The 13637-nt window shown below is 37.4% G+C and overlaps 1 protein-coding gene across 1 annotated transcript in view; it reads right to left on the bottom strand.

Moving 5' to 3' along the window:
• adgrb2 (adhesion G protein-coupled receptor B2) overlaps nucleotides 1–13637 on the bottom strand; it is a 445556-nt gene that overhangs the window by 67153 nt on the left and 364766 nt on the right. The window contains exons 18-20 of the mRNA XM_051664567.1: nucleotides 4477–4580; nucleotides 1962–2064; nucleotides 727–877 (exon numbers count right to left, since the gene is read on the bottom strand). Of these exons, the coding sequence (XP_051520527.1) occupies nucleotides 727–877; nucleotides 1962–2064; nucleotides 4477–4580 (358 nt within the window). The remainder of the gene's footprint in view (nucleotides 1–726; nucleotides 878–1961; nucleotides 2065–4476; nucleotides 4581–13637) is intronic.

Raw genomic sequence — 13637 nt, 5'->3', positions numbered from 1 at the left:
ATCATTAAGATTCACACAGATTAGCAAACAAAACATTCATAACAATTTGTAAATCAGTTGGTATTAATTATTTTGAAAATACTTCAAATTGACCAATTCGAAGAGAGTTTGAATTCAACAGTTCGTTGAAAAAAGCCAACTAAAAGGAACAATTCACTTGCAAATCGGGCATCACTATGGTTTTACTCTTTAAGAGCAATAGACTGTCTTCAGAGTAGTGCCATCTTTGATTTTTGACGTGAATGAAAACAAGGCTCTGTGGGATGGGCTTACCGTCTCTTCAATTGCATCCACTGTAAAAACTGCATAACGGTCCTGGATCACATCTAACTTCCCACAACTCATGTTTTTTGTCAACTGAATTTTTTTTGGTAAGATGTTTTTTTCAACATTTCCTCAGCGGAACGATCCAAAACACTTTAAATAGCAGTACAACCCATAAAAGAGACTGTAAGTCTCTACCTCAGAGCCTCATTGCCATTCCCTTAAAAAAATGGAGTTACTGCAAATAAGGTCCATATCTAGCCGATGATATATTTTATAGAGGAACAAAACAAGAAAAATGCATATTCACTGTAAGTTTCCATGATCTTTCCACGCCTGGAAACTACACTTTTAAAATTCCCTGATATATCTAGTTTTTCCATGACCATGGACACCCTGAATTTAATAACATAACTTTTGACTTTTGATGTTAATTTTTGGTGTATACATGTGGTGCCCTACCCCAGCCCAGGCACAGGAAGCGCTTGCGAATGAGGCGTGATCTCATCTTTCCAATCACGGCCAGGTAGGACTGCCATGCCTCCGTCAGTACCCAGCAGAAAGAGGCAAGAAAAAAGAAGTGCAAAAAGGCAGCAGTCACAGTGCACAGTCCCTAGAGAGAAAGGAAAAGAGAGAAAGAAACAGAGAGAAATAGGGATTAAGAAATGAGAACAGAATGGTGAGAAAATGGTATGAGGGCATTAGAGGTGCAAATGTCTCTCAGCTATTTGTTAGCAAAGCCAAGAAGACAGAGAGAGAGAGAGAGAGAGAGAGAGGAGAAATAAAGTGATTGAGAGAAGTGGCAAAGAGCTGCAGACATTAACAAAAGTCCACCGTGTGTGAAAATTAGCTGGATCAGCACATTTCATCCTTTTTTTTTTTTTTTTTTTTTTTTTTTTTGCATATGGCCCACATAAATGAAGCGAACAGACTTCAAAAATGGGTTAGTTACAGGTTGAATTCTGAGGAAAATGGCAGGCTAGAATTAAAGTATGATTTACTGTAAGCGGCAAACGGAAATAAGAAGTGGTACACTGACTATCTCACCAAGAGGTTTTATATAATAATGAGGTGCATATTGTAATGCTAAGTACTGTCTCACTCAGCAAATGAGAAAGATTCTGCACCATTTATGGTTCCGAAATTAGGCTTATCTGTACTTCTCTCAAACTAATGCCACATACGAGAGTTTAGTGAAATATTAAGGCTGCAATGAGGGGAAAGGAGCAGCAGTTTCTTTGGGAGTCTTTGGCTTCCTTTGTAGCTCTGAGCAACAGCTCGAGTTTGAATGGAAGCACTTATTTCCATGGTGCTTCTGTAGTCTATCTCACTCTCTCTCAGTGTGACTGACACGCCTGACACAAAGCTGACCCTCCAGCGGCTTTTACACATCTGTCTGCCAGAAAATGTGCCTGCAACTCGATCTTTCTTACATTTTTATTGTTGCCACTTATGGTGTCATGACAGCCTGGAGAAAGCACAAACAACCATCAGCTGTTTCAGAGAGACTACTGTCTCGTGAGATTCCGGGAGGCGGCATTGCCCTCATGTATGGAAGTTTGAGCATGTTTGTCTTGTAGTTTCATGTTTTTGTTATTTTTATTTTAAAAAATGTTATGCGTAATAATAATAATAATAATAATAATAATCAGGAATAATAAACAGGAATAGCCAAATACATGTGTGCACATATTTACCTTACTGAGAGTTTGGGACTGTCCTACCAGTATGAGCACATTGGAGGCCAATATGGACATGCAGAAGTTCACCAAGATGATGGACCTCTCTGAACGGATGTACCTGAGAATGAAAAAAACAAACAAAAAAAAAACCGAAAAGAAACAAACAAAAACAAAGTACATATATACAGTAAGTTTCAGAAGTCTAAGTACACATTGAAAATCTGGGATTCAAAATCTATTTTTATTTCAAAGACAATGCTCTTGAATCTTCAGATGTACTATGTACAAGAAACAATGAACTAGAAACAAAAGGATAGCATAATATAACATATTATTAAATAACTAGATACTATAAGAGTAGAGTCAAAATGTCTGAGACCACTTTGGAAATCAAGAATTTATTTTCCTTTTTATTTAAACCTGGAAATAAACTAAATGTTTTACGATTTTAAAACAGTTAAAACAAAGACATGACATAACATAAAATAAGAAATATATGCACAAATTAGAGATCAGTAATCAAAAAAGCTAATTCCTAATGTTGACCGTGCTGACTCTTTTGTACAAAAGGTCGGATTTCCTTGCTTCCACTGAAACATACAAGATTATCTTTGTAACATTCTCAAATCATGCTGCGATAACACGGATCATCAGGTTTTGTATAAACGTGTGGAGTCTTTGCCAGCTTGAGCACATGTGTTCAATAAAGAAAAAGGGAGACATGGTACTAATAAATTCCATTCATTTTCATTTTTTCATTTAACTTCTCACTAAGAATGGCTTGTTCATAATATAATTTCTAATACAATATAAATAAACAAGAAAAATGCAAAAAAAAAAAAAAAAAAAAAAAAAAGCATTTTCTCAAGTAGTCTCAGACTTTTGGACCCCACTTTACTTAGAAGACTTATACAACAAAATTTGTAGCACAGTTATGACAATATGATTATTTCTGAGAACCGATATGCAGGTTTTTGACATTGTCCGTGATCCATTTATCAACTAAAGCAGGCAGAATTTTCTTTTTTACGCTACATTGAACAGTAACAACTTCAGAAGCATCTCCGATGACCTGCAGATGAACCCCAAAAAGGCTTCTTACACACAAATGTCAGTGAACAAAATGCCCTCATCTGCTATGTCAGCTCTAGCCAACTTTACCCAGGAGGACAATGGCAGTGTCCTCTGGATCAATGGTCTGAGAGATAGAGGATGCAAGTGATAAGCTTTCTGATGGTGTGGCAGATGCAGTAAGCTGGGAGAGAGGAAGTACAAGTAGTGGATAAAAATATCGGATTGCAGGATCCACCTTCTGCGTGGGATTCATGTGATGGGGGTGGACATTATTTAGTGTGTGATGGATGTGTAATGCAAAATGTTGTGCAGTCATATATCATTTATAGAAATATTAAAAAGCACATATGCAAACACAAAAACTAACCATATAGTGTAAAAAGTATTTGGGCACTTAAGTCACACTTAAAAATGTATGAATGTCATTGCATTAGATAATAATATATCAAACCAAGTGGCAAATGTAAAGCAACATTCAACACTTTACACAAATTTTAAACGTTTTTTTTATTTTTTTATTTTTTATTTTTTTAATGGAGGAACATGTCCAAAAACATTTTTTATATATATATATATATATATATATATATATATATATAGTGTTCGACATAAGAAAGTAAGTCAAATGTGTTTGGAACAGCATATGGGTGAGTAAAATTAAGACAGAATTTAAATTTTTGGGTGAAATATCCCTTTAAATGTGATAAACAACATCTGAGGTTACTCTGCTGGGACACCTGTGTGTCCCAGCAGAGGTCACTGACTGGCTGAGTCCAGATGGCTAAAAGTAATTGCAGAAATGAAAAATAAGTTAGTTCTGAGAAAAAGTCTAGGATCATTTGTATCTAGAAGTTGCCTGGTTTCATATTTTGCTGTCTTTAAATTCTTTTTTGGGCCACTATATATACACAGAGATCCATAACATTTTCTTTTTTCACTTCATTGATCTTGGGACATCTTGAAGAGTGGAGAAAGTTCTGAGTTATTCTTTTGAGGAAACAAATACTTGTCCAAGCCATTGCCATCCAATTTCTGGACGTGGTGTTAGCCGGTCATGTGACTGTCCCAGGCCATCTGCCACACAGAGCTGTTAGCAGCCACACTAGCCTTCACTTCCACTCTCCACATAATCCTGTCCTGCTACAGGCAGCTCCCGCCGTCCCTCATTTGTTCCCAATTATTGCTAATTGCAGTTTTGGCCAACTGTGGATCTACCACATGCCAGCTGCTCGCTCTACTCCATTCTGGGCAACCCCACGTGGGATGATGCAGCCTGAAATACTTAGCGCAGAGAGAGTGCCGGGCGGTGAACTAGGGGAATGGGACAACAATAGCACACTAATATCCTATAAGGAATAGAGGACAGCAGAACCTGAAATCTACATTCAAAAAAGCACGGTAAGTATGTGCTGTGTTGTTGGCTGTGGGTCAGTTGGGGGTATATTGTTGAACTCACCTCCAGAAGGCAGCGTAAATAAGCAGCAGAATGAATAGAGCCGTGCAGGATATGCCACAGCCCACCATGAGGGGCACAGATGGCATACTGGAGGGCCCCATATCCTGCAAATGAGGGAGAGAGAAAGAGAAGGAAATACGGAAAATTAATATGGAATGTTATAATATCAGCAAGGGGAAATGTGCAGTCAGCCAGTCATTATTGAAAATTAACATTGGAGGGTATTCTATCACCCTGAAGGGGTTATACTTTGCGATAATGACTGGCTGACTGTGCATTATCAATTTATTACATGGCTACTTACCAGATAAATAAATAAATTAACATGGAATATTAATTGGAGTTTAAATTACTGTATTATGTCAGAAGAAAGAGACTTTATTATGTCAAAATCAGGAATTCTAGAGAGCCTTGTAATATTGCTCATTCATTTTTTTTTTTTTTTTTTTTTTTCTAAGACATGAACCAAACCTAAGAGCTCTTAGGTGAATCTCAAACATTATAAACTTTGATTTGAAGCAGAGAAGTATTAATATATATATATATATATATATATATATATATATATATATATATATATATATATATATATATATATATATATACATATATATATTTGGTATTAAGTACAAGACTGTGTACTTAACGTCTTCCATGAGGGAATGAACTGCAATCCCGTGAAGCATTGTGAATTATGTATTCAAGTTAAAAATGATGAAAAACATAAAACTATTGATTTAAAGCAGTTTTTTTACAAGTATAAAATCATTATATTTAAACTATACAGCAAAACATTTAGATATATACACATTTACAAGTAGTTTGAGAGTGTAGGGTGACTGACTCGATTGTGCCATTCACAGTACATCACGGGAGTGTGCGGTTGCTGATCGGCACTTTTGGTGCACTTTGTTTGCTGAAATTCTCTGATTGGTGGATTTTCTCACTCAGGATCATAGGTAGTGGAGTTCTTCCCCAGGAATTCCACTGTTAAACATAATTTATTAAAAATGAAGTTGAAATAACGCAGACTGATGGCTTCAGTAGAAGCATTTATCATCGATTAACAACTTCTGAGCTCATGGTAAGTCATTACAGGTTTAAAAGTTATAAATCATTAATAATCAATTCCCCTATGAAAAAAATGTATAAAATAAAAATAAAAAACGAGCCAGACTGTTTTGCTCTATAATCTGATATTTCATTTACCAAGATCTGCACACAAATATCAAAAGAGAAACTGGTCTCTAAACACTTTACAAACAGCTTTCCAGGGCAGAGGAGCAGGCGAGGAAAAGGATAAGGAGTAAACAAAAAAACTATACAGGAGGGTTGTAGAGAGAGATGGTTGTGAGAGGATTACATTTGGCTCAGGTTAAAGCAAAAGGCCAAGGGTCTTCTCTCCAAATAGCCTTATGGCCATCTTTTGTACTCTATTCTCTCATTCTCATTTTTTTTTTTTTTTTTCTTCCCCATCTGGTCAGAGCTAGATTTTATTCTTAAACTGGACATTCCATCCCCATCAGCTCTTTGACACTTGCGAGGCCCTTTGCCCCACCTTTTTAAGCATCTCTGCTGAGAGAAGGGTTACTGCAGATTAACTCAAGCCTCATGTTTCTGGATTACCCCTACTAGTCACTAGTTATAGTTCTGTGTAACCTCATATTACTGCTCAGTTAAGAGTTCGATTCAGAGTTCAATATCATGCTATATGCACAAGCGCAACAAAAAGCCTATTTTGCATGGCTTCCACTCAAAGACATTAATTAATTAATCTGTATCACATAGAAACCAATTGGCTGGCATGGATATCCCTGTCTATGGAGAGGTGTTGATCTCCATGTCATTCAACTTTCTGTCCAATCTTGACATAAGTATTGTATTAAAAGCAAATTTGTAAGTAATGAAATACATTCTGGGGTAATTAAATTTTAATTAATTGCTCCTGCTGATAGCATTGTTTATTAGCATGTGCTGTCTGCAAAGTTTTAGCACACAATTAACAAAATAAAACATGCAATTCAGGTAATGGTGCAAACACAGCCAAAATTTTGTGCTGAACACAATTTGCAAGGCACAGTTCCCAATCTTTCTGACCGGTTTTGAGTGCAGCATTGTAAAGGATGCAGCAGTCTACCATGATCTGGCATACTATTCTCTATCCTTTGATCACCATTTGCTTGATTATAGTTGGCATGATCAATAGAAAATATACACAATAAAAAAAATAAAAAAATAAAAAACAATTTCCACCTGCTTTCCCTGTTGAACATTACCTGCACCAGGCAAAGCATACAAATTTGCATAGAAATTAGTAAAAAAAAAAAAAAAAAAAATCTCGATGACATTTTAATAGACCTGGCTCATGCTAAACCAGCATATTTACCACCTGGTTGAATTGGATTACACGCAGGTTTTTGCACTGAAATAACACATGCAAAATTGGCGCAACTGTTTAGAGAATTTTCCCCTTTGAGGTTTGTGTCTTTTAGTCTCTCTATTAAGCCAGTGCAGTATGAGGATCCAGAGAAATCACACCTTCACTGGACCTGTTACAGCATCATATGAACAGCAGGGGTTCTAATCACTCAGGCACCATTGTGTTATCACCAGCCCTTCACAGAACATCATTATAGAGGATGTGAACACTACCATTCTGTAATCATTAATACAGGACACAGTATTATTCTTTGAAACTACAAAAATAACAAGCCTCTTGAAACATCAGAGAATGAATGATCTGGGAGAGAGAAATCTGTACTGCTTGATTTGATCATATAATTTGTAATTGTAACTACACCACAATATTTTGTGCACATTAACAGGGGTGTAATTTCAAAAGAGTGTCACTGACATCACCAAATGGAATTGAAAAAATACAGTTTTATCACTGTTCCAGAAGACTCTCCCTGTCTTCTGTTGGTAGCATAAAGCCTAGTTCTGCCACAGAATCACGCCACTGAGCTAGACGCAACAAACCACAGTAAAAAAAATAAAATAAAATAAAATAATAATATTTATGCAGTATATATATATATATATATATATATATATATATATATGATATATATATATATATATATATATTTATTTATTTATTATTATTATTATTATTATTATTATTATTATTATTGTTTTGATAGCTCCACAGAACCACACTGTCACACTTTTAGGTGAAATCCTACAAATGGCATATGTATAGTTGACTATTAAGTTGGATATAATAAATAATTTTAGATTAAAACAAAATACATACATAAGCTTTAACATCCTTGATAGCCTTTAACAGGTCATTCCTAGGCCCAGATGAAATCTTCTTTTGCATTTCCTGTGCTTATTTTTGGGGAAAGTGTTTCTTCCGTTCTGTGGAAATCTACAGAGCTATCTATCAATAGCAGGTTGGCATGATTAATGTCACCCACAATACAGGATAAAGCATCCGGGTAGGTGCTTTCATAGCATGTAATATTGGTGTGGGCCTATAAACAGGGTTCCCACTCTTTTCAACCAGTGAATTTCCATGACATTTCCATGACTTTTTCATGACTTGAAAGTTAATTTCCATGCCCAAACATTTAGCCTTTCATTCTGAAAATGGCACCGAAATAACTTAATCACAAATTCGTAAAAAAAAAAAAAAAAAAAAAAAACACAACATTGTTTGTTAAAACTTCATCTGAAAACATTTAATTTTAAATTTAATCCATCCAAACACATTATGTGAATCCCAAAATGGGTGGGGATTAGCGGCACATCATTGTCTCCAATTGGCCGGGTATTCTAAATAACATGATATATTTTAAACTATTCTCTTCACCGTGTTTTATTAATCCAGTGCAACGTAACCCCCAATTAAATATTTTAGGACAGAGCATAATAAATAAAAGTATATTAACTATATATATATATATATATATATATATATATATATATATATATATATATATATATATATATATATAATAAAATAAAAAATCATGATTTTTCCATGCCTTCGAAGATTTAAATAATTTCCATGACTTTTCCAGGCCTGAAATCTTCCCTGATATTTCCAGGTTTTCCATGACCGTGGAAACCCTGTATAAAAATCTTGATCCGATTGGGGCAGAATATAGATTGCACACAAGAGAACAGATGATTACTCTCTCTGTAGAGATGTTGTTATTTAACAGTGAGATATTCCAGGTTGGGACCACAACATCTCTTCCAAAAAAACATTTCTTCTCTTTTTTTCTTTTCATAATACCAAGAGTTTATTCCATATGTTACTTCATTTTTCATCTTAATGCTTAACCTTTCTGTCAGTTTGTTAATCTCATTCTTCACAGACTGTGCTGAACGTTTTTTTTTTTCCATATTTCCTGTGCTTTTGATTTTGAGTTCCGTCTGGTTTTGTGGAAATCTGCGGAGCTGGCAAATTGCCAACTTTAAAGATTTTAGGATACTGATTGGAGAAAAAGCAAATTGTCTTTGTCAGAACACATTGTGGTGTAGCCTCTCTGCGTCACTCCATGCTACTTCCTGCATCTGAATATACATACTTTTCTGCCAAAAAGTATGCAAAAAGCAGTACGCCAAATGAGAAGGATTTCTGAATACTCAGCTGGGCAGCTCCTTTCAATTAGTCCTTATGACCTTTCACACAGGTCGTAAGACAATGCCAACATGGCGAGTGTAGTATGTTTGTGAAAGTATTTATACCACAGCACACCTGCATACCTAAAGAATGTACTTCATCAAATGTTGAGAAGTTCTTCATCGAATTCAGTACACACTATGGAATTATGGGTATGCATATGCAGCCACTTAAAAGAATAATTCACCCAAAAATGAAAGTTCTTTAAGCATTTACTCACCCTCATTTTAATTGAAGCCATATGACTTTCTTTCTTCAGTGGAACTCAAAAAGAGATGTAAGGCAGTATTTTACTCCCAGTCACCATTTACTTCCATTGCATCTTTATTTGTATTTTATTTTTATATACAATGAAAGTGAATGGTGACTGAGGCCTAACACCTCCTTTTGTGTACCACAGAAGATGAAGAAAATAAAAAAGGGAAAAAATGCCATATGGGTTTGAAACAATTTGAGGATGAGTGCTGCAAGTGATGACATAATTTTCATTTTTATGTGAACATTCCCTTTAACCCCAGGTTGCAATAGAAGGGCTCTCCCTGTGATGATGTTGATTCTAAGACTCTTTCTTAAAACATTACTGATGTCTATAGTTCACAGTCTTGCAGCAATCAATTTGTTCCTCCATCCAGCATTCATTTGGATGCATTCTTCCACTTTTGATTCTTGGCATGAGAACCACAGTCATGTAGCAATCTTTGATAGTAGTGTGGTAGTAATCAGGAGTATTGTTACTAAGTGGGAGACATGCTGGTAATATTTCTGAAGAACTATCCGCAGGTTGGCATGATTAAAGTCTCCCATAATCAGGAATATAGCATCAGGGTACTGTAGGTACTTTCATAACTTTTAATATTGGTATATAGTTCACAGAGTGCCTTTTCCTGATCTGATTTGGCCAAAATATAGATTGCATTGCATACATGACAACAGATGAGAATTCTCTCTGTAGAAATGTTGTCATTTAATAGTGAGATATTCCAAGCTGGGACAACGAAATCTCTTCAGATTTATATATATATATATATATATATATATATATATATATATATATATATATATATATATATATATATTAAAACACCAAGAATTCCTCACAAAACATATGCCAACTAATTTTTTCTTAGCCTCTAAAGTAGAGTGATCTGTACAATCCATCGAGCTTCATAGGTGAGTCAGTTGGGACACCAATCTTTGATGTACAGCTGAGAATTTAACCCTTTTGTCCGTTTGTTCATCTCATTCTCCATGGACTGCATGTTGGACAGAAGCAATCTCCTATTTGTTTGGAGTTGTTTGGTCCATAAGCTGAGGCATCCAACATAGAGATTAGAGGTTGACCAATAGTATTTTTGCCTATACGATAACTAAGGTGGTGGAAAAGGCCAATAACTAGGCTTGGGATCGATGCCTTTTTGAAGCATTGATTTTACTGATGATTTACAATCTATATCTTTTTCAGAATAAATAGGGCTACTTGCTGCCAAATTATTACTGCAAAGGTTTACAAGTATTCGTCGGAAGCTTGTGAGGTCCAAGAGTAGTTATGTAAACTCAGCAAAAAAAAAAAAAAAAAAAAGAAATGTCCTCTTACTTTCAACTGCTTTTATTTTCAGCAAACTGAACGTGTAAATATTTGTATGAACTTAAACTAAGACATAAACTGAACAAGTTTCACAGACATGTGACTAACAGAAATGGAATAATGTGTCACTGAAAAAAAGGGGGTCAAAATCAAAAGTAACAGTCAGTATCTGGTGTGTCCACCAGCTGCATTAAGTACTGCAGTGCATCTCCTCCTCATGGACTGCACCAGATTTGCCAGTTCTTGCTGTGAGATGTTACCCCACTCTTCCACCAAGACACTTGCAAGTTCCTGGACATTTCTGAGGGGAATGGCCCTAGCCCTCACCCTCTGATCCAACAGGTCCCAGATGTACAGTGCAAAAACAAATCTGTTATGTACAGGGCAAATGTTTTTTGTTCTGAGGGAAAAAAAAAACTGTTCCTGTGCCTGACGGTTCTGGTGCTCAGAGCTCTGAAGCGTCGGCCAGAAGGCAACAGTACAAAAAGGTAATGGGCAGGGTAAGTGGGGTCCAGAGTGATTTTTCCAGCCTTTTTCCTCACTCTGGAAGTGTATAGTTCTTGTAGGGGGGCAGGGGAAATTACGTCTGATTTCGTAGCTGAAGCAAACCAGACAGTTACTGAAGTGCAGAGGACAGACTCAATGACTGCTGAGTAGAACTGTATAAGCAGCACCTGTGGCAGGTTGAACTTCCTCAACTGGCAAAGGAAGTACAACCTCTGCTGGGCCTTTTTCACAATGGAGTCAATGTGGGTCTCCCACTTCAGGTCCTGTGAGATGGTAGTGCCCAGGAACCTGAATGACTCCACTGCTGCCACAGTGCTGTTTAGAATGGTGAGGGGGGTCAGTGTTGGGGTGTTCCTCCTAAAGTCCACAATCATCTCCACCGTTTTGAGCTTGTTCAGCTTAAAGTTGTTTTGACTGCACCAGACAGCCAGCTGTTCAACCTCCCTTCTGTATGCAGACTCATCATCATCTCAGATAAGGCCAATGACAGTGGTGTCGTCTGCAAACTTCAGGAGCTTGACAGAGGGGTCCTTGGAGATGCAATCATTGGTGTAGAGGGAGAAGAGTAGTGGGGAGAGCACACATCCCTGGGGGGCACCAGTGCTGATTGTAGAGGTGCAGGAAGTGAGTTTCCCCTTTCACACAAGCTGCTGCCTGTCCATCAGAAAGCTGGTAATCCACTGACAGATAGACATGGGAACAGAGAGTTGGTGTAATTTATTCTAGATTATAGCTGGGATGATGGTGTTGAAAGCTGAACTGAAGTCCACAAAAAGGATTCCTGCATATGTCCCTGGTCTGTCCAGATGTTGCAGGATATGATGCAATCCCATGTTGACTGCATCATCCACAGACCTGTTTGCTCGATAAGCAAATTGAAAGGGATCTAGAAAGGGTCCAGTGATGTTCTTCAGGTGGGCCAACACCAGTCTCTCAAATGATTTCATGACCACAGACGTCAGGGCGACAGGTCTGTAGTCATTAAGTCCAGTGATTTTTGGTTTCTCTGGGACAGGAATAATGCTTGAGCATTTGAAGCAGCATGGGACTTCACACTGCTCCAGTGATCTATTGAATATCTGTGTGAAGATGGGGGCCAGCTGGTTAGCACAGGATCGAAGACACGCTGGTGAGACGCAATATGGGCCTGAAGCTTTCCTCGTCTTTTGTTTCTGAAAGACGCGGCTCACATCATCTTCATAGATCTTAAGTGCAGGTTGAGTAGCAGGAGGGGGGAGGAGGGGGGTTGCAGGAGGTGTTGGTGTTTGTGTAAAGTGAAGGTCAGAGTGGGTGTGGGGTGTGAGATTGGGTCTTTCAAATCTGCAGTAGAACACATTCAGGTCGTCAGCCAGTTGTTGGTCCACCACAGGGTTGGGGGTAAGAGTCCTGTAATTTGTGAGTTGTTTCATGCCACTCCACACTGATGCAGGGTCGTTAGCAGAAAACTTGTTTTTCAGCTTCTCAGAGTATCTTCTTTTAGCCACTCTGATTTCCTTGTTCAGTGTGTTCCTGGCCTGATTGTACAAGACTTTATCCCCACCCCTATAAGCATCCTCTTTGGTCTGACGAAGCTGCCTGAGCTCTGCTGTAAACCACGGTTTGTCGTTGTTGAACTTTAAATAAGTCCTAGTAGGAATGCACATATCCTCACATAAACTGATATATGATGTAACAGTATCTGTGAGCTCATCCAGGTCTGTGGCTACAGCCTCAAAATACTCCAATCCGTGCAATCGAAGCAGGCTTGTAGTTCCCGCTCTGCTTCATTGGTCAGTCTCTTTACAGTCCTTACTACTGGCTTGGTTGATTTAAATTTCTGCCTGTAGGTTGGAAGAAGATGAACCAGACAGTGATCAGAGAGTCCCAAAGCTGCTCTAGGGACAGAGCGATATGCATCCTTTATTGTTGTGTAGCAATGATCCAGTATATTTCTGTCTCTGGTGGGGCATGTAATGTGCTGTTTGTATTTGGGAAGATCACGTGTGAGATTTTCTTTATTAAAATCCCCAAGAATAATAATAACTGAGTCTGGGTATTGTTGTTCTGTGTCTGTGATTTGATCAGCCAGCTGTAACAACACAGCCGCGCCTCCTACTAAAATGTCCAGCAAAATATCTGAATATTCAAAAAACCGGGAAAAGACTGTCTGGTATAAGCTGTCGAATGTTCAGCAGTTCGTCTCTGGTAAAACTGACTGGAAAAAGATTACTAAACACAGGACAAACAAATAAAAACAACAAAACAATAGGAGCGCTCCACACCGAGGCGGCCATCCGCGGCGCCATCATGATGTATTGTCATCAACTGCCAATTGTAGTCTATATTCAGCTTAAGATCAAGTGAGACAAGCACATGATCTGATATAATAATATTATGATAATTGCATCCCGAAACTGAAGACAATATATTTGAATCCAGTAAAAAGTAGTCAAT

This window comes from Myxocyprinus asiaticus, chromosome 30 (assembly GCF_019703515.2).
Source record: "Myxocyprinus asiaticus isolate MX2 ecotype Aquarium Trade chromosome 30, UBuf_Myxa_2, whole genome shotgun sequence".
NCBI classification, from domain to species: domain Eukaryota; kingdom Metazoa; phylum Chordata; class Actinopteri; order Cypriniformes; family Catostomidae; genus Myxocyprinus; species Myxocyprinus asiaticus.
The sequence above is the reverse complement of the archived record's forward strand: the minus strand, read 5'-3'. Positions and strand labels throughout refer to the sequence as shown.